The sequence below is a fragment of the Esox lucius genome, chromosome 15 (assembly GCF_011004845.1).
Source record: "Esox lucius isolate fEsoLuc1 chromosome 15, fEsoLuc1.pri, whole genome shotgun sequence".
Taxonomy (NCBI): domain Eukaryota; kingdom Metazoa; phylum Chordata; class Actinopteri; order Esociformes; family Esocidae; genus Esox; species Esox lucius.
In genome coordinates this window covers 15,860,861-15,882,667 of record NC_047583.1, presented here as the reverse complement: position 1 = coordinate 15,882,667, position 21,807 = coordinate 15,860,861, and the positions used below count along the sequence as shown (strand labels likewise).

The 21,807-nt window shown below is 41.4% G+C and overlaps 1 protein-coding gene across 3 annotated transcripts in view; it reads right to left on the bottom strand.

Moving 5' to 3' along the window:
- The window catches only part of LOC105015590 (BTB/POZ domain-containing protein 7), a 30,783-nt gene extending 9,468 nt beyond the window's left edge, over positions 1-21,315 (bottom strand). Inside the window, exons 1-3 of one of the 3 annotated variants that reach the window (XM_010878858.5) lie at positions 20,929-21,315; positions 10,396-10,628; positions 6,539-7,687 (exon numbers count right to left, since the gene is read on the bottom strand). In XM_010878858.5, coding sequence (XP_010877160.3) covers positions 6,539-7,687; positions 10,396-10,477 — 1,231 coding nt within the window. In that variant the 5' untranslated portion in view covers positions 10,478-10,628; positions 20,929-21,315. Of the gene's footprint in view, positions 1-6,538; positions 7,688-10,395; positions 10,629-20,513; positions 20,737-20,928 lie in introns of those variants that run through there. The other 2 variants (XM_020054297.3, XM_020054298.3) reach the window with 2 other exon arrangements.
- Positions 21,316-21,807: the final 492 nt, after the last annotated feature.

The following is a 21,807-nucleotide window of genomic DNA, read 5'->3' as shown; positions in this document are numbered from 1 at the left end:
CCTCATTTACAACTGCCAAATTCAGTTTAAATAAATGATACCAATTCTCATCACTATACACGTTCAGATCAGCAAGCATCTCAGGACCTGATTAACAGTATTTCCCCCCTGAGGTGTAAAGAGGTGTGGTCATTCTTGGAAAGAAAATCAATTTAAAAATCTCATCGCATATGAATTATGATTATAATGGACTGTAGCTATTCACAGATGAGTCACCTGTGTGTGTGTGTGTGTGTATGTGTTTGTTTGTCTAGGAGTGTGTTAATATGGGTCAGACTAAATGAGTGTGTTAATATGGGTCAGATTAAATGAGAGTTAGATTGATATCCTCTGGCAATGGAGCTCATAAGGTTTATATCCGCTGATGGAGAGAGGCTCTCAGATGGATTCCTGCCCTGGCAAGGCTTCAGTTTAACCAGATGGGGGAGTAGTGGAGACATGGGGAGAAGGAAGAGCCTGGCAGTTGACAGAGCTCTTCTAGCCCCTGGCATCAGCTTGTCAAGTGTCTCCTGAGATATCTCGCTGTGTGTGACAGTTCCCCAGGCCTGGCACCATGGGCGGGCATTAAGGGTCCTGGCCTGCCCGGCTGTACCTCCCTTCCTAACCAAATTAAATATTTAAGGATTTATCATTTATTTGGTGAGACACACGCAGAGAGAAAAACACATCAAAGGTAAAGCATCTGAGCGAGCAGAACAGTGTCCTGCCTCCACATTTGTAAGCCCCTGAATCTGATACCATCTGGTCAGAAATCAGAGGAAAGTTTGTGGCTGAACAGTGCAACAGGGCCACGCTGCTTTGACCAACATGTGAAGGTAAGCTTTTTCTAAATACATGTTTTGACTAGTTGTTTTACAATATTCATGTCATTACTAGCAAAAGTGAAATAAAGTTTAATTAAAAAAAAATATATATATACACACACATACACACACACACACACACACAAAGTGAGTACACCCCTCACATTTTTGAAAATATTTGATTATATCTTTTCTTGTGAAAACACTGAAGAAATTACACTTTGCTACAATGTAAAGTAGTGAGTGTACAGCTTGTATAACAGTGTAAATTTGCAGTCCTCTTAAAATAACACAACACACAGCCATTAATGGCTAAACCGCTGGCAACAAAAGTGAGTACACCCCTAAGTGAAAATGTCCAAATTGGACCCAATTAGCCATTTTCCATCCCCGGTGTCATGTGACTTGTTAGTGTTACAAGGTCTCAGGTGTGAATGGGGAGCAGGTGTGTTAAATTTGGTGTTATTGATCTCTCACTCCCTCATACTGGTCACTGGAAGTTCAACATGGCACCTCATGGCAAAGAACTCTCTGAGGATCTGAAAAAAAGAATTGTTGCTCTACATAAAGATGGCCTAGGCTATAAGAAGATTGCCATGACCCTGAAAATGAGCTAAAGCAAGCTGGCCAAGAACATACAGCGGTTAAACAGTCAGGTTCCACTCAGAACAGGCCTCGCCATGGTCCACCAAAGAAGTTGAGTGCACATGCTCAGCATCATATCCAGAGGTTGTCTTTGGGAAATCGACGTATGAGTGCTGCCAGCATTGCTGAAGAGGCTGAAGGGGTGGGGTGACAGCCTGTCAGTGCTCAGACCATACGCCACACACTGCATCAAATTGGTCTGAATGGCTGTCGTCCCAGAAGGAAGCCTCTTCTAAAGATGATGCACAAGAAAGCCTGCAAACAGTTTGCTGAAGATAAGCACACCTAGGACCTGGATTACTGGAACCATGTCCTGTGGTCTGATGAGACCAAGATAAACATATTTGGTTCAGATGGTGTCAAGTGCTTGTGGCGGCAACCAGGTGAGGAGTACAAAGACAAGTGTGTCTTGCCTACAATCAAGCATGGTGGTGGGAGTGTCATGGTCTGGGGCTGCATGAGTGCTGCCGGCACTGGGGAGCTACAGTTCATTGAGGGAACCATGAATGCCAACATGTACTTTGACATACTGAAGCAGAACATGATCCCCTCCCTTCGGAGACTGGCCCCAGGGCAGTATTCCAACATGATAACAACCCCAAACACACCTCCAAGACAACCACTGCCTTGCTAAAGAAGCTGAGGGTGTAAGTGATGGACTGTCTCCAGACCTAAACCTCATTAAGCATCTGTGGGGCATCCTCAAATAAAAGGTGGAGGAGCCCAAGGTCTCTAACATCCACCAGCTCCGTGATGTCATCATGGAGGAGTGGAAGAGGTCTCCAGTGGGAACCTGTGAAGCTCTGGTGAACTCCATGCCCAAGAGGGTTTAAGGCAATCCTGGAAAATGATGTTGGCCACACAAAATATTGACACTTTGGGCCCAATTTGGACATTTTCACTGTGTGAGAGCGATAACACCAAATTTAACACACCTGCTCCCCATTCACACCTGAGACCTTGTAACACTAACAAGTCACATGACACTGGGGATGGAAAATGGCTAATTGGGCCCAATTTGGACTTTTTCACTTAGGGGTGTACTCACTTTTGTTGCCAGCGGTTTAGATATTAATGGCTGTGTGTTGAGTTATTTTGGGGCAACAGCAAATTTAAACTGTTATACAAGCTGTACACTCACTTCTTTACATTGTAGCAAAGTGTCATTTCTTCAGTGTTGTCACATGAAAAGATATAATCAAATATTTGCAAAAATGTGAGGGGTGGACTCACTTTTGTGAGATACTGTATGTATATATATATATAACGAACTAGAAAATTCTGTGTTCCTCTATGGAAATGAAATGGCCGTCCAACTGATGGTTGGTTCTAGTGCCGGCCCTGCAGATGTTCTGTTCTATGACAGGAGGTCACTCAATGTTGTCAAAAGGAATCATGGGTTCTTCTAGCCCATTTGACAGTTGGTTGAGGAAGCCTTTTGGTCACCGACAGTGTGTGTGTGTGTGTGTGTGCGCGCGTGCCTGCGTATGTGTGCATGTGCATACTCCATGATAAATGGTTAGGGGCATCTTTGAGGGGGTTAACTCTAACAGATGAAAAAGAAAAGAGAAAAAAAAGAAAGGAAGGCAGATGAAAATGTAATGACCTAAATAAAACGAAGCCATAGCACAAAGTGAGAGGAGCTGGATACACAACCAGCGCCATCCCACACAACATGGGGCTTGATGGGAACTGATGAGGTTGTTCCCTCTCTGTGGGAGAGAGAAGAGAGGGGATATTAATACCCTACAGTAGGGGGAGGGGAGGCTTGAGGGGACAACTTTGTTCCTTGTGCCAAGCTGCCGTGGCGACCCGGAGAGTGACAGGACGTAGGGAGTGGGAGGAGGATCTGGCCAGCTGTGTGTGCCTGTCTGTTGGTGTGTGCCTGTCTGTTGGTGTGTGCCTGTCTGTTGGTGTGTGCCTGTCTGTTGGTGTGTGCCTGTCTGTTGGTGTGTGCCTGTCTGTTGGTGTGTGCCTGTCTGTTGGTGTGTGCCTGTCTGTTGGTGTGTGCGATCCATCTCTTCAACTCTTTCTTTATAATAGGACTTCTTTGTGCTCCATGTACACCGATCTTTTATCTGTCACTGCACTTTGAGATTTACATGAAAAGCATTATAAATACAACGTGTATGTTATGGATAGTAACAATGAGTTTGTTGCCTGACAGATTTAGTTTTTAATCCTCCCACAGTCTCTGCCTCTATGGCCTAGTGGCACAGGTCGTTTTCTGTTTGTGATTCTGCTAGTAACTGTAGCTAGCATGGCAGAGGCCACTTCTACAACACAAATCCCTTTGCCTGTATGATAGAGTGGGTGGTCAACGGCCATGATCAGGGACTTTACTACTGGATCTATAATAGGGCCCAGCAGAGACAGATGGGCACAAGTACAGTATTTTTTGCCACATCAATAAGGCATATTTTGACAGAGTGGTGTGTTTGTCAACTAGCTAAACTTGTCAGCTATCAGAGAAATATGCGAAGGGTCTCTGTTAGCAACAAAACGTACACTATCATCATGTCTGGTGCATAGCTTCTATAATAAGTAACTACTAGCACAGATGTATTGAAGCAAACTTGGCAGTCATGAAGAGAGCAATCCTCATCAGGTTTAAAACATCATCTTTAATGGAGGGTGATGGTATGGTATTAAACTGACAACAGCTCCGCTTGCGACTCCATCTGACCTTCCAAAGAGCTGTGGGGATCAACTCCAGAGTGACAGCAGTCAGAGGGGAAGTAAAGGAGGGTGTCCGTCTTGTAATAAATAAAGGATTGATGGAGCACTGACAGGGTTGCTGGCTAGTTCTCTGCTCTGCAGAGCTGTGTTTATCAATGAGAATGTCACAGGAGACCTCAAAACCCCCCAGCCTGCAGCAATCTGTTACTGGGAAGAAGGGCAGAGAAACCATTCCGAACTCGCCCTCCTTTCTCGTATTTTACACTCGCCTGTCGTCCCTAAAACTTGCACAAAAATCAACAAGGAAAATGAGATGGGTGACACGCAATATGGTTTATAATGTATGAAATGCTGACGTATAAAGATCTTTATGTAATGGTAATCAATGACTAATTATTTTTCTGTTTGAAAGTGTTTCTGTGATTAGGGTCCTTCTTTCACACTAAGGGATTCTGTAAATAGGGCAGGGATTATTGAAAGATGGCATCTCCATTTTTTTTAAACATTTACAGCATTCACAGACTTGAACTGGTACTTTACTAAAATGATCCCCCAATTTTTCTAGAAAATTCAAAAATCTTTAGGTATCCCAATAAGAATTTATTTTTAATCGGAGTTGAACAAAACCCCCAAATCAGAATTTACTGAATAATAGCTGATTCTACCAAGAAACCTTGAAATGGCCCACACAATATTATTGGCACTTTCTAAAAATATTTAGAAGTAAGATTATAAACAAGGGATTCTCCTTCACTTTTGAACTCAAGTGTAGTGAGTGGATTCAAAATGGACCACTCCACAGAGACTGCTCTCCGCTATGTAACAGGAGCACTTCACCCTGCCTGAGCTAACGCTCTATTCTGTTCTCATCGTACTTGATTTATCTGCTGCCTTTGACACATAGCATCCTACTTTCCACCCTCTCTGATTTGGGCATCTCAGGCTCTGCTCCCTCTTGAATGGCTTCCTACCAGGTGATGTGAAGAGGATCGGTGTTTGCCACGCAGCTGCTTATTACTAGTGTTTCCCAAGGCTCAGTTCTTGGCCCGCCCTTCTCTATACTCCAAGTCTCTTGGCTCTGTCATATCCTCTTTCCTATCACTTCTATGCAGATGACACTCAGCTTTTTTTCTCCTTCTCCTCTTCCGACACCCAGGTGACAACATGCATCTCTGCCTGCCTGGCCGACATCTCTTAGATGTAGGCACACAACCTCAAGCTTGACCTTGAGAAAACTGAGCTGCTCTTCTTTCGCTGGATGGCTTGTCCGCTCCAGGACATGTCCATCATGGTTGACAACTGCAGTGTCTTCCTCCCAGAGTACAAAGAACCTTAGCTTGACCCTAGGCAACACGTTGTGGTTCTATGCTAATATCAAGGCAGTTACTTGTTCCTGTAGGTTAATGGTCCACAACATTCGGAGAGTACAACCGTACCTCACTCAGGAAGCAGCACAGGTATTAGTTCAGGCACCTGTAATCTCATGTCTGGATTACTGCAACTGTTGGTGAGGCTCACTGCGCAGCCGTGCAACCAAACCACCTTAAGTCATTCAAAAGTACTTTAAATAGTTCCTGTTCCACCACTTCTACCTCTTGTCTTTTATGAAGTTTTAAAAAGCAATGTTGATTATTTCTATGGTCTTGATTCCAGCACTGACCTTTTGCCAATAACTAATTCATTGATTAGAATGCACTTAATACTAAACTGTGTGGTTGTTTCACCAACCACTTCAAATGTATGCACTTACTGTAAGTCGTTCTGGATAAGAGTCTGGCAAATGATTAAAATGTCAAAACAAAGAAATTATATTATATATATATATATATATATAAAAAAAAAAATACATGTAAACCTGCAATATGAAAATCTAAATCACAGGAAAAAAAGGGAATTGTCTGAGGGGGTCAGACACAAGATTGTAGAAATGTATGGACAATCTCAAGGCTACAAGTCCATCTCTGGACATGTTGAAGTACATGTTTCTGCCGTAAGCAAAGTTATCAGAAGTTTAAAGCCCATGCTGGTTGCTGGGTCACACTCTTGCAGTGTTAACCTACGATATTCAACATGCAGAAATGCAAATACATGTCACAAAGCTAAGGGCAATATCACAAGGACACCCATGCCATTAAAATAAGACACCAAGCATGACATATTGACATTCAGGATGCAGCCAATTTATCCACCTTAGCAGACCAGATTTATAAGATTTAAAGCATTAAATTCTCACTGGCTGCTACAGGCAGCCTCCCAGACTACCATTCATCCACTTGACAGATTATAAAGGATTCTGGGATGAACTCAGAATGCACCCCTAGGCTGAATGTGAACACAAGCTCTCTACTGAGAACCATTGAGCCAGATTGTGACTGTGGACAGGATAGACAGGACATGGATGCTTAGCTTACCTTGTGCCAGCATGCTGAACTCCAGAAAGAGGGCAATGTGATAGAGCTCCATGGCCTCCTCCGTGCGGGTGTTGGCACCTCCCCTGCCACCTGCCACCAAGACCTGAACCTCCCCCAAGCTCCCAGTTGAGGGGCTTCCTCTTAGCACCAGCCCCAGGTCCACCAGATCTGTGTACATGCAGTGCAGGATGACCCGGACGTACTTCCGCGGGATGATGGACTCGTCCAGCACGATGCGCGTGGGCGTCTGTAGCGTGCGCTCAGTCATCTCCTCCCCCGTGCGGATGCGCCTCTGGAGAAGGTTCCGGAAAAAGGGAGAACGGGCGGAGAGGACAGCTTTGTGGGCCCGGAGGTCCTCGTCTGGGGAAGCCGGTCCCCCGCCGCCTCCCCCACCCGCCCCGGTGGCCACGCCCCCTCCAGCTCCATCGGCGCTGTAGGCCTCCACCAGCTCTGCGTCCGAGGAGAAGCTAAGCAGGGCATCATAGTAACACATGTAGTCAAACAGCCCTCTCATGTCTGCCTCGAGGGAGTTGGGTGTGCCAAACTCTTCGCTGAGCTGCACCAGCACATCCACATTCTGCAGCCGGGAGTCCTCCGCCCCGCCGACTCCAAACTCCCCGGTGTACAGGTAGTGCAGAAGGGCAGAGAACATGGGCACGTCGATGCCCGCCGTCTCGATATCCATAAGCACCTCAGCGCCGTACCCCGGGGACGAAGAGAGCAGGGTCTTGAAGAAGGGGCAGCGGGCAGCCAGCACGGCGCGGTGCGCTGGGAAACAGGTGTCCTGGAAGAGGAGGTCCACGTCGGTGCAGTACTTGTGTTGGTAGAGGGCAGCCAGGTCACGCTGCAGGCTGGGCGCCTCGGCACGCGCGAGGCTGGCATGGACGCTCAGCTCTTTGAGCGAGGCCGTGCCCTCGAACTCCTCCACCAGGGCGTTGGCATCGCGCACGTCCCACCCTGATAGGAGCTCCCTCATCTGGCGAGCGTGGTCAGCTGAGCGGCTGGACTTCCGGCGCTTGATGAACCTCCTCTTGAGGGTGGCCAGCCCCAGGCTCTTCTTCTTCCTGTCCTGGGGCTTGTCGTGGCCCTGATCCAGGCTGTACAGCTTGGACTCCCAGCCATAGCCCTGCTGGGAGTAGGACGATGTCCCTGCAACACAACCCAGGTCAGCTGCTTCAAAACATTGTGCTGGTTTTTGTTATGAACAAATGTTTTTAAGACTGTATTCATATGATAGGTCTTATTTTGCCTCAGCTGTTTTTGTAAATGCAGTCAATTTCTCTGGTTTGCTAGAGTTTTCCATATTCCAGTCTGAATGCATAACCTTAGGAAACACTATCTGGCTTTTCTCCTAGCCATGTCATTTGACCCGCTTATGCAGTCGGTCTATCACCCCCACAGCCTGCTTGGCACTCTCTTAATCTAGAGCCTTAATGTCGATTCACAGAAAATTCTAAAATTCTCTCTGTGTTAACAAAAGAACAGGCTATCATGATGAAAATGTCATCATGTGTGAACTCAAGAATCAATGGCTCCATTATGGTAATGATAATTACATTAATAAAAGTTTAAATCAAAGCGTATATCTCATCCTCTGTAGTCTTACGCAATACACTTGTCCAACCATCCACTAATCAACTATCCGACCCTTGGATCAGAGCAACTCAGTCTCAGAATTAGACATAACATAATCAATGTAGATCTTGGACACTATTTAGCATATATGTCACATTACGGAATAGACGTTGTACAGTACTTTACAAATTGGCGAAATGGATGATATCTTAAGAATCCCAGAAAGGCATACCAAATGTAACATACTGTACTTTGTGTCCCAGATTTATGTACACATCTATTAGACCGAGCTGGTCAGAGGCAGGGCTCCCTCTGCCCTTCCTTCCCTGAGCATCCACCACAGTGACCCACATAGGATGATTCACAGGATTAGAATGACTACTATGTCTACGCCTGAACAGCCAGGCTTACAACCAACAAACCTTAGAATTGCTACGAACATCTGGTTATTTTGCAATCTACAGGGCTTTGAACCAAATGAAATCCCTGAGCTGGGACCGGTATTGAGAACTACAGTCAAGCAAACGTGTAATGGCAACCTCTTCATAAAATACTATTTTTTTATTTTTAAACAGACTTTGTATTCATTGTCTCTCAAACAACTCAGAAGGCCTTGCAAATCTAAATTCATTCAATACCAGCCACTTATAAACTGCCACCGATAAGACCTGGCCCTTCAGTGACATTTAATGAATGAGGTATTGATGCTTGGAGGCTGAAATGGGAATTAACATAGAGGCAGCAGTGGATGATTGAGCAGTTCTCTACGAGAGCCGCCAGAAAAAATAAAACTAATGGAATGCAACTTGAACACTTCCAGGCCAGAAAACCAGAAACAGAACAACTATAATTTCATACATCAAGAAAAAAACCTCTCTTACTGACAGAACTCAGCTTGTAAAAACGAGTGCCTAAATCAGTTGCTGATTGAAATGTTACACTCGAACTGAAAAGATAAACTCCAACCACACTCCACAATGACTTCCAAATTCCTCATGCATACGATTTTAAGCATATCCTTTATCTTTGTTCATATCCTTGCCATGAAAGCCCACTGAGGACACTAATGGTGCACACATGTCCAACTGAGGACTTGAAAGATAAACACATTACTATGATAAGCACCATTAAAAGGGATACTTCACCCAAATTACATAACGGTTACCTTACCTGTAAGCAGTCTAAGAACAAAGTTTGACAGCAATCAATGTTTTGTTTTAGTTTCACTATTTCTAAATGCTAAGGTTTAACCCAGACTGCTATAATTAGCAGGCAGGTATTTGAGGACTGATGAGTGATAAAAAAAGAAGTATTCTAATCCTAAATCTTTCACTTAAAATAAAGCTACTCTAAATTAAATACTGCCTGGCACCCGCCAAAAATACAATATTCTACTCTAGAAAATAGCACAATAATATACGGGTTCATATTATCAGGTCAGTCTTTCACATATAACATTTGGTGAATTATTAGCTGGATGGCAAACTCTAAACATTATCTTTTTGCAAGTCAGCAACACATTGAAGACATGGACATCCCACACAAAATGTCCACTGCCAATACTGCAATACTAGTCCTAAGATCAGTTATCCTTGGTCTCCCCCCACACACTCAACAAACACTCCAAAACTGTTCTACTACTAAAGAAATAGTGAGAAACAACATAACAAGGAAGCTGATCCACAAAGGCTTTCAAAAGGTGTGTTCCCCTTGACTGCATTAAGAAATGTGCACTCTGAAGTGGCTGAGCATGGGTGCCTCGTCCCAGCTGAGACTATGCAGTACATCAAATGTCCTTTTATTGCAATGATTCTGACAAGCTGAACAACTGAATAGCCTAGCAAAATTATGCTAGTATAGGCTGGCAGGATTTTGTTGTTGATTAGTCTACTTCCTGTTGTTGGCTCAGGAAACTGAGTTTTTCCATATAATACCACTACCACTACATTTGCATAACCAGAGGCGATGGATGACAGATCATTTGGATCTTAGATGATATGTTTCAACCAGATGGGGCCCAGCCCAATTCAAACCCTGGGCACTACGACCTGAATGGAATTTGTTCCACAAACACCACTCTCTCGAGGCCGATACGTTTTAAATATAAATATTTCAATTATCTAGTAGTTTTGTTGGGCATCTAATTTCTGTGTTTAATATCTGTACAAGACCAATAGGAGACTACCGCTCAAACAGTGCAATGGAAATAAACCATCAGACCTTGTCCATAGACCTACAGCAACAAAATGGTGTTTTTTTCACCTATCCCTTTAACAACTAACCTATGAAGGTCTGCTGTGTCTGTGTGCTTCCCCCTATACGAGGAGAGCAGGAGTGCGGGTAGCTGGATGCATTGGCACCCATCGTCACTCTTCTTCACTTGCTGTTTGGGGATCTCCCCTCCTTCATGGTCATTCTGCCCAGATGAAGCACGTCCTTAGCCGTCGGCTCTCTCTCTCTCTCAGGGCCGGGTAATGTGAAGCCACCTTAGACACCCAGGCCCTACCTGCCATGCCTGAGAGGGGGGGGGGGGGGGGAGAGACAGGGGAGGAAGCACAGAGGTTAGCCTGGGAGAGATATGATTGTTCTGAGTAATTCAGTTACTGAGTACAATGTCATCAGGATTAAGGCCTGATGAGGTTGGCGTGCTTGAATTGGAACCAGCTATCCTGGCAAGAGGGGGTAAGAATCTGTTACCTCGACCAATCAATGATTAAATAAATAACACAATAATTTGCTATTGGGGGATGGACAGAAGTATTTCCTTTTCAAAAACATGTAATAATACATTTTCTCTTGTGAAACACACCATGTGAGCTACAGTATGGGCAAAGGTTATATGAAGAATAAAAACAAACCTTGACATAATTAAGGCATCAGAATTTGTGTGATATATGGTCAATACACCACGGCCAAGAGCTGTTTTTAGGCACCATGTGGAACTGTGGAATACTGACAATACACCACAAACCCCTTTTTGCCATTGTGAACCGGTTGCCAAAGCCATCAGGGTAGCAAAAAGGTGTGTAGTAAGTAGGCTTTAAGTGTATCCTAAGATGTACCAAGACGGTGAATCAGTTTGGATTCAATCAAATTCAATGCAATCTGTTTTAACAAATAATTGTAAAATGTAATGATACAAAAATCGCAAGGATACAAAAAGACGAATTGCAGTTCAACAACCTGTCTAATATTAGGGTAAGATTAGGACTTTGAACATATTAAATTGAAAACAGGCAATTACTACAGGGAAAATAAATACTAAAACAGCTTTCACCAAGGTCGTTGTCTCTCATTTTACGATGGGCAGCGTCTCATGAGCATCAGGCAAAACAAAAGAAATGCTTTTATTGAGAGAAGTCAGTCTATGCTTGGGATTTGATCAAATAAAACAAAATAGATTTTTGTTAAGTTTATGATTCTAAATACAAGGTTTACAAGCAGATTACACATTTCATACACATAAGGGAAGTGTGTGCATCACGGATGGATAAGCTGCTTTTCTGCTTTAAAAATTCATGCCATAACCAACAGCCTTACCGCTAGCCCTCGCTTTGTGTTGTCTTAAATATCCATGCCAACGCTGTCTGAAATTAGCACTTTTTCCCCCCGTGACCCAATTTTTGCTGACGCGTTATTTGGGAAACATTGCTATAACGTTTTAAGGACACACCTGAAATAGTTCCATCTCTCCTACCTAAGCGCAAGGAAGCTGATATAAGTGGTGAATTCAATGGTGCGCAAGTTTGATAAAAGCATAGTTCTTGGCTTATACATATTGAAAGTGCCAAGGTATGTGCATTTATAGTGATAATGACAGTTCACAGAAATACACATGAATCCATCTGGTTTATTAACAGTTACCTAATAAAAAGAAAAAAAAAGAGTTGTCACACACCCCTGTTTTGTACTCCCTTCCACTGGTCTACTAAGTATTTCTGTTTTTGTCATCAAAACTAGTTGGTGAAATATAGTTGGTACAGCACGGTGCTTGCAACACCTGGGTTGTGGGTTCAATTCCCACAGTGTGCCAGTAAGAAATGAAAAGAAATTTAAAACAAGTCTCTCTCATTAACGTCACATCTCCCCACATCAAAAATGTGTATGGACATTTTTGTACAATTTGGACCATGTTTAACTTCAACACTCACCAATGTTTTCTTTTTAGTCCATTGAGAAGTGCACTTGATTTGGACGTCTGACGTAATGTTTACGTTACACTAGTGTGGAGAGTAGAATTCACAGGAGTTCATGAAATTACACACTAGCGCAGACTAGGGTTCAGTCCCCTATAATGTTATGTACTGTTATGTACTTCACAGAGCTCTACTGGGCTGTACCCCACTGTGCTGTACTCCAATTTCCAGACTAATGAAATATAGATGGCTATAATAGATGTATCTTTTCCCCGGTCCAGAGCAACTATTATTTGGTATTTTTTGTGGGGTAAAGCTCATTAAAATAACAGTCGATGTTAGAATAATACTGAAATGTGCAACAGTGGATACTGCATATTTATACCAAATATATAGTATTCATCACCATGAAGAGAATAACATTCATATCCATAATTACGCATTTCTGTGATATATATGACGACATGTTGTTTTCGCAATTTTGTTGCGGAATGCAAAACCATTTGATGTATTCAAGCTCAAAAACCACCATCACTTTTTTTTTTCTCTTTCTTAATTCAAATGAAGTTTAGCTAAATCTTGTTACGAAACCTCATATTCACACGTCCATTAAATGTGTTATAAAAAGGTTTATTTTTTGCATAGTCTGTAAAGTCTTAGCAAAATTATGTTTCTGTGGAATCCAAATTAAATCATAAACCTTTTTATAACACAATTACAACATACAATTTATAATTCTCATTTTGGTAATTTTGATGACACTTCTGAAAGCAACTTAGTGATCTATAATTTCAATTATTATTAGAAAATCTAAATTTTTTACATATACAATTGCTCAAAAGAAAAGGGTATCATTTTCACAAAGAATGGAAAAGAGGATGAATGAGCAAATTGCAAGCCAGGGACAATCATGTAGCCATGATAATATAAGGGACAGATTGGAAATGTAGGAAGTAACAACCACATTCTAACATTGGGTACCATGATATATTTACTGACCACCCGTTGAATTCCCATTCAAAAGACAGCACCCTCCGCAAGGCAAGGTCCCTTTACGGCCCTGGGATTGGATATTTAGACTAAAGGGATAAATATCCAATCCCTGGGGCCCTTCCTGGCCCTCCCACACCCTTTCTAGCAGCATCCGGTCTCTCATCCAGGAACTGATCAGGACTGACACTGCTTAGCTTCAGAAGCAAGCCAGCAGCAGTATGGTTTTAATGAACTAACCCTGGAACGGAATAGTTATAATCTTATTGCATTAGGGGTTTTCCTTTGAAAGGCAAAACCTAAACTAAAGTCAGTCCTTTCCAAAGAAAACCATGTTCATAATCATAATTATCCTATTCTGCATGTTGATGTTCCCGGCTTTAATATAAAAAATTAAGCAGGAAATTGCATGAACTGGCAAATTCTTTAAAAAAAAAGAATTAAAAATGCATAGAATTTTGAATGGGCTCACAGAGCTTGTTTCTAGACTCATACAGTAGCTGTCCTCCAGTGTTAGTTATGAAGTAACCTGATGTAGCAGGCACGAAAATGCTGGAGCGCTATCCCAGCATCTGGTTTTCAAAGGAAAAGGAAGTTAGTTGAAGGTACTGTATCCCTGTAAACCGGAATCTTGCGTTTTCCAGTGACCACACTGACAATGGTTATTAAAGTTATTAATGAAGCACAACAGACCAAAAAAAGTAAGTGTCTTCAGTTTTCTTTTTGCATCCTCTTCATTCTCGTTAATATTTGCGGTGACTAGGTCAGGCAACATGACATCCGTAAATACATTTATTTTTTTAAATCCCCTTAACTTCTTATGTAACATTCAACATGTTTTATATGGTCTATAATTGGTATAATTGTTAGGATCCATTTTCAGATTTTGTCAAAATGTTCACGAGTAGCTATCCTGCCAAAATCAGCTTTTCTGGCCAATATGGACCTTATTATATGGGGTGAATACCAAACACAGTAAAAACCTAATCGCACTTGTCAAACATTGTGGTATTTTAATAGTTTGGGGATGTTTATCTGCATCAAGCTTAAACTATGCTTAATATCAGAAAATTATACAAGTGACTGTTCGCAGCTGGGTCAAGACAATGTTCTAAAACACACAAGCCCGTAAAAATCAGAATGACTGAGAAAAAAGACATTTAAACTTTAAATTATGTGACAGCACATGAAATGGGCTATTCCTGCTAAAAAAAAAAACTCACGTCACTGAGGTCAAGAAGTTCTGCATGGAGGATTGGACCAAGATTTCTCCACCGTGGTATGACAGACTAATCCAGAACTTTCAGTCCGATATAAGGTATTGCATAATGATCTTTAATAAATTACATTTGGAACAGATTGTAGTATTTATTTCACAATTATTTTCTAATATTGGGTATTCATCTGAAAAAGAAAATGCAGAAAATCAAACATCAAGGGCAAATACTTATTTCTTGCCACTGTGTATCACAGATCTGGTTGTAATGGATACTGACTTACCATAAGTAAGCTTCAGAACTAGTGCATTCACCACGTGTGCTTGCAGGTTTTTTTCTGGATCAAAATGTGGCTTAGGTGGTGGGCCTGGTCAGGGGCATGTCAAGGCACGTAGCGATAGGTGACATTGGCCTCCTCATGTAATAATTTGAGGCCCTTCCCTCTCTTAATAATATTTTAAAACAATTGCTTGAAATTCGCTATGTTTGGAGAGGGGTCAACAAGGCCTATAGCGAACAGAATACCATCCCCACAGTGAAGCATGGTGGTGGCTAACTGATGTTTTGGGGGTGTGTGAGCTCTAAAGGCACAGGAAACCTTGTGAAAATTGATGGCAAGATGAATGCAGCATGTTATCAGAAAATACTGGCAGACAATTTGCATTCCTCTGCAAGAAGGCTGCGCATGAGACGCTCTTGGACTTTCCAGCACGACAATGACCCTAAGCACAAGGCCAAGTTGACCCTCCAGTGGTTACAGCAGAAAAAGGTGAAGGTTCTGGAGTGGCCATCAGTCTCCTGACCTTAATATTATCGAGCCATTCTGGGGAGATCTCAAACGTGCAGTTCATGCAAGACGACCAAAGACTTTGCATGACCTGGAGGCGAAGACGAATGGCCAGCGATACCACCTGCAAGAATTTGAGGCCTCATTGACAACTACTACAAAAGACTGCATGCTGTCACTGATGCTAAAGGGGGCAATACACAGTATTAAGAACTACGGGTACGCAGACATTTGAACAGGGGGCAGTTCATTTCTTTCTTTTTGCCATGTTTTTTTTCATGATTGTGTCATTCTGTTATGACATACAGTTGAATGTGAATCCCATAAGAAATAAAAGACATGTTTTGCCTGCTCACTCATGTTTTCTTCACAAATAGTACATATGTTACCAATTCTCCAAGGTTAGGCAAACTTTTGAGCACAACAGTAACGGACTAATCGATGGATCAAAACATAATTTGAGATAAGTCGAATAAATCGACTTAATCTACTAATTACTCACAAAAAAAATGTAAATTCTGTTTCAGCAGCTACATGGTATTAGGTTTAACTGGCTTGCTCAGGGACAGAAGAGACTTGCCAGGTCTAACCACTACATAATCATCAACAGTGACGTCAGCATGAGAACAACTCAAATGTGCACGATTTGCATAAAGGAAGCAATGGTAATGTTTGGGATAACTTGACCTACTAACATCTCTAGTCAAAGCAGATTCAAATGAGAACTGTTTATACAACGCCCAGCTAGTCCAGAGGTCTATTATTATTATCAAATGGTTACTATGTGCTCATTTGTTTTATACAAAAACTCAGTAGAAAAACTTTATATCAAATCACTTTCACTCCCAGTCCTCTATTGAAAGATGTCTTTACAATCAATCAACATGCCATTGACATAAACAGATAGTGACAAAGTCCAGTTGGAGAAAAAGACATAATTTTAGTTACCTAGTAAGCAATCAGTACCGCACTTCATCTCACTACAGGGAATTGGGCTAAATATACATATATTGTATATTTAGCCTTGTACGTATACATCTGTCACACACACACGTGTATGTTTGGTAAGGTGTTGAATGACATGTTTGTCTTCTTTAAAAGGATAAAGTGCGATACTGATTGCTTACTAAGTAACTAAAATGACATGTCTTTTTCTCCATCATTATCATAAGCTGACCAAACAGTAACCATTGACCACAATGCATTATGAAACTGTCTAACAATTTTATATAATTTAATAGGGGATTAATCAATAAAAACAGAAAGTGTGAAAAGAAAGCCACAAACGAAAATGTGTGAACTTCTCCATTCATTTCCCAGGCAACAATAAAGCACGAAGGCTTTGAATTTATAGTAGCTACACCACACCAGTTAAATCATTCACAAGGCAAAGTTGACCCATTTCACATTCCCCACCATTCAATAAGACATCCACAGGAAAACAATATCATTTGAGATGTATTTAACTTAGAGCCTATAACAACTGACATTTTCAGCCATTTACACCATTTATTTTTATCTCCCATGCAAATCTGGCAACAAGTCTCATTAAGGACAACTGTGTATCTGATCTGTATTAAGTTTCTGTGCTGTGCGCATGCTTATCGCATATTTTCCCTTGAGTGACTCTCACCAAGGCTGAGTGGTACATCTCGACCATGTCTGTGTAAATTGAAACACAATGAGAATATTATGAAAGCGTAAGTAAGTCTATCTAGCGTGTTATTCTCTCCTTCTTAATGTAAATTAGCCTTATATTAAAAAAAATTGCCCCCTTTCTGTCTTTGACATATCCCTCTTTATAATTTTAATCATCAAGTACAATAGAGACTTCTATGTTGTTAATATTTGGATTTCACAAACAGAAAGTGTTTTAAGCAGTTTGAAGAGGACATGTCATTGTTCATCCTTGGGCACTAAAGATGTGACTTTTCCAAATACTACTACAGAATCACTACGACATAATCACTGGTAAACGTGTATCTGTATATAACATCATCAACACAAAAGCCACCTTTGGCATCCCTGCCTGGCAGGCTCCCTTCTGTTCACTGGTATACTTTGTCTCCAGTGCTTTATGGGGGCTGACTCATTGGCTTGCTGGTGTTGCTCCATGTCATCGCTAAGAGGATGTTTTTCACCATACTCATGGGTTCAGTCAGTAACAGGGTCTTTCTTTCCGCCTTAACATCCCTGGGGCTTGTGAGTTGGGAGAGAACGTTTTGGGCTATACTCAACCTTGTTCCACAGTGGTCTGTTGGTATCCCTTTGGTGGCGCAGGGCTATCTTTGGCAAATGTTTTGGCATTTGCTTCCAAAAAGTAACTTTCTGAATACTTCTACAACAGGTAAATATGTAGGAAAGATTTTATTAAAATTGATTTACACAGCTGGGATTTGCCCCAGGACCGCACGATACTATGTACATTTGTATGATACTTAGGTAGTGACATGATATGCATTGCAATTCTTATGGAGCCGATCCGTAAAAACATACAAGTGTTAGGTCTAACTTTGCTTGTCACTTAACATTTAATTATTAAATATAGTTGGGGTTTTGGTAACAGAATGACAAGACATAAGACAACATCAAAGATATTCATAACTAAATCAAGAGAGCCCAGAAGCATTTCTTTTCCAAGGGGAGACCAGTGAGAAATGGAAATGACGACCTTGTGTTTTATACATTTGGTGGCTTATCAGGCTTCCAGTCAATCTATGAAAATATTTCTTAAACTAACAGAAGGCAAATAATTTCTGCAAAACTAAACATCAACATTGATAGTTGGCTAGGTTATTTAATTCAACAGTGTGTTTTAATGTATTTCTAACAACATCTTTTTATCTGCACCTGTGAACTTCACATTTAATATTCACAAGGTTTTCTACATAAACTACCTTTTTCCAAACTGACCTAATCCCATTCATTAAGAGAAGGAAACCCATCCAATCATTTGCTACTATGTACTGTATAGTACATCTTGAGACCATGTACACTACATCTTGTCATGCTAATTTCCTTGTCATTCTGAATCTGCGCCAATGTTTTTCACTATGTAGGTTACATTTGGGCCAGAGCTCTGTGCAGCTGATTCTAAAGAAGGATGTGAAACTGACCTTGATGTAATTATATTCCCTTCCTTTTTCTGAAGTTTATCTTGTTCAGTAAAGGCTCTGTTGAGACAGGCCTTAATGTTTTTGCAGCATAAACTTCCTAATCGGTAACAGAACTCCATACATTTTCCCTAAAGGGCAGAAGAAAAAAATCCAACTATTTATCTTAATGTATTCTGTGAGTCACAGAGATGTAACAAACTGCTTAGCTCTGCAGTGCTCTGGTCCATCAGACAAATCAGTTAAGCAGTGTATCCGCTCATTCCACTGATTACAGCCTCTGTTAGGACCGCTACCAGAAACAACCAGAACAGACCATGAAAAAAGCACACTGACAAAACAAAAAACTATGGGCCGAAAGAGTGGCCAGCATTTCGCCACAACTTACGGAAACTAGTGAGCTTCTTGTGTTAAGCTGTGTTCAAACAAATGACTGCATCCCTCAACTGTCTTCCTTGGCACTGCGAAAAGAAAGGAACTGGGTGTCTGTAGTAAACTGGTCTGAAACTCTCAGCGTGACATTAAACATCCTGGGAAACAAAGGCAGTGACCTGCTTTTCTCAAATTTGGGTCAGCATTGAATAGGAAGTTGAGAAACAGAGTGCTTTTGATTTGTTTATAAACACAGCCTTGGAGAGTCTGCCTCTAAAGAAGCATCTTAAGCCATAACTGATAGTCCCTGTTGGATGAACACAAAGACTTCTTTGCCTCACAGATTGTTCACACTAACTGTATACTGTTAGTGAGCTATCTGTTTTGTAGTCCCAGAGTCAACAGCTTAAAAAGTCAAAGTCCAACTGCTCATCTAAGTACTCACAGGCACTCTATTCATGACATACACTTGCCAACACAGCAATAAACTACAAAACTAATGATGATCAGTTGAAGTACCTGTCTGTTAGGGGAAAAAGAGGGGGTGTGGGAAGTTGAATCTAGTGTTAATATCTAACCTTGAGCTCAATCCAATTCTCAGAACTCATTTATGGTTTTTGTACACAAAAAGATTGGCAAATTCCCCTGAGACAGAGGACATGCACTACAAAACATTTGAACTACAATTCATTTGAACATCTTCCATGTTATACAACCCAGTGTAACTGAACACAGATACTAGGGTAGGGCACATTTTTATCTGAAGAGTGAATCTCAATGCCCCATGGGAGTGAAAGGGACACTGCCCTCCATAGGATCATCCCTTCATTTTTCTAATTGGCATTTCTCATTTCATACCTCAGGTCATAGCTGACATGTTTAGCATTTTGGAACATATGTCACTATATAATTGTGGTAGATGATGAGTGTTTCCCTCTTTCCATGTAAAGTGCTTTGAATAATTCACTAGTCCAAAGGTTTTATATAAATCCAATTCAGTACCATAACCTGTTGCCAGTACAAAACAAGAAATGCTTATATCCAGTAGAACGTAAAGCATGGAAGCAGATAGCTAGTAATGGGCTTTGCCACGCCATAGATTGTATTGGCTTTAGGCCACAGAGTAATCGAGTAAACATAGTTTCAGTGATAACTATGATCTACATTCAATCCCATGTTGCAAAAAGGATAAATGTTTTTAAAAAAAAAAAACATTGTCCCAGTTTCTCTACCACATTATAAACCGTCATTCTAATCAGACGTCTGTGTAAGCCATTCTGATGCAACTCAATGACATACTGATGGATTTTACACTCCAATAACGTTCTTCTGATTTTTCACTCCAGTCAACTCATTCTGTTACCTGAGTAAAGCCCAACAGACTCATTTCAAGTTTCGATAGAAGTAAATAGGTATTGTTTTTCTATTACTCTTCTCTTTTTGAGGGGGGAGATTTTACAAGGTTACTGCTGGATGTCGAACGGAAGTTAAACATAATCAAACTGCAAACGTTGACAAATAATACAGCACCTGAATGTTTTGTCAGAATTGGGAAAGGTCTCAGAAAAACGCTTCATCCGTTACTTCAACTAGAGGAAATGTAGGCTACATTGTTGCCATAGCGCGAGCATCAAACAACTAATTGAAAAGAGCAGCAAAATAGTAGCAACAATGTATCACTTTTTGTTGAATAATATTGCATCTTCTCTTTTAATGAGTTATTTACAAATTCCAATTAATCAAGTAGTGTTCTAGTTAATTAGGTGAATTGCTTATTGATCTTACCTTAGGTTAGCAACATAGCCGAGGCTACATAAGCCAAAAGAATGCCGTAAAAAGGCTTTGTTACTGTATCGTATCCTAACCATAAGCCATACCACGGAGCTATTGTTAGGCTGTTGACAGCATTTCGATTATTCCTGCTTAACCGGTCGCTTTCCCAGTACCGTACGGAATAGGTTCGACTGAATCGGAAATTATGACAGTAAAAGTGAGCATACAAATAAATATTTCGCTATACTGTTAATGTTAGCCATGTTCATAACCCTGTAATTAGCCTAGCCTACATGTCGGTTGCTATGCCCGCTTTGACTTGCTCCGTGGAGACTTGACAAGTTCTGGGGGGTTTTACTCGTCAAAAAGGGATAGGCAATAGACCATCAATAGATTGTTGATAAAATAGTTTGAAATGTCACTGTACCTTGATCAGACTTCAAGATGTTTGAGCCTTTAGGTAGGCCTACTTCGCTTCTTTTAGAAATTATTCTCCCTTTCAAGTTGATACCCGTCTCAAGTTATGATGATTCCCTTTAGAAAAAAATAGTCCGACACAACTCCCATTTTAACACCTATCATTAAGCATAGATCGACGCAATATACACTAGAAGAATCTCGTATGTGCCTTTAGATCCACTTTGCATCGACTTTTTTGTAAATTGCATTTCTTTTTTACGAGAATAGAAACTCAAGACGTGTTCCTTTGCTCGGCTGATTTTTTTTACCCTCAGCCTTGCGCGGCGCCTGGTTGGGTGGGTGGTGTGCAGTGGTGGTGCGGCCTATCCCAACGCTGTTTGCTAACTGGCTAGGGTCTGGAATAAGTAGTGATTTGTCAGCGTGCGAGCGCCGCCTAGCTGTTTGTGAGTGCACTATATAGGCCAGAGGTGCGTTCATTACCTTGAACATTTGCTACGTTGCAAAACGTGAATTACACGTCTCCCAAAATAATACCGTAGCCTAACTTCATAATTTAAACAGAATTCGGGATACGTTTGCTCTGTTTGTTGCGAGGTGTGGATTGAAGCGACGACTGACATATATATAACCTCATCCATGCGGACAGCTTCTCCAAACCACAGCGTTCCCAACCTAAATCCCAACCATTCCCGCTTTTTCAACTGGTCGTTCAAAGCATTGTTTTTCTTCATTTCAACTAAACGCAGCCCATGAGATGACAATGGGCCTACGCTCTAGTATTCACACAATTCATTAAGTGCGTTTTGTTAGTATTTTAAAGCCACCATATTTGCTTTGGCTAACATGGGGCGGGGAAACCAACATTCAAACAAGGAACAAAAGCATC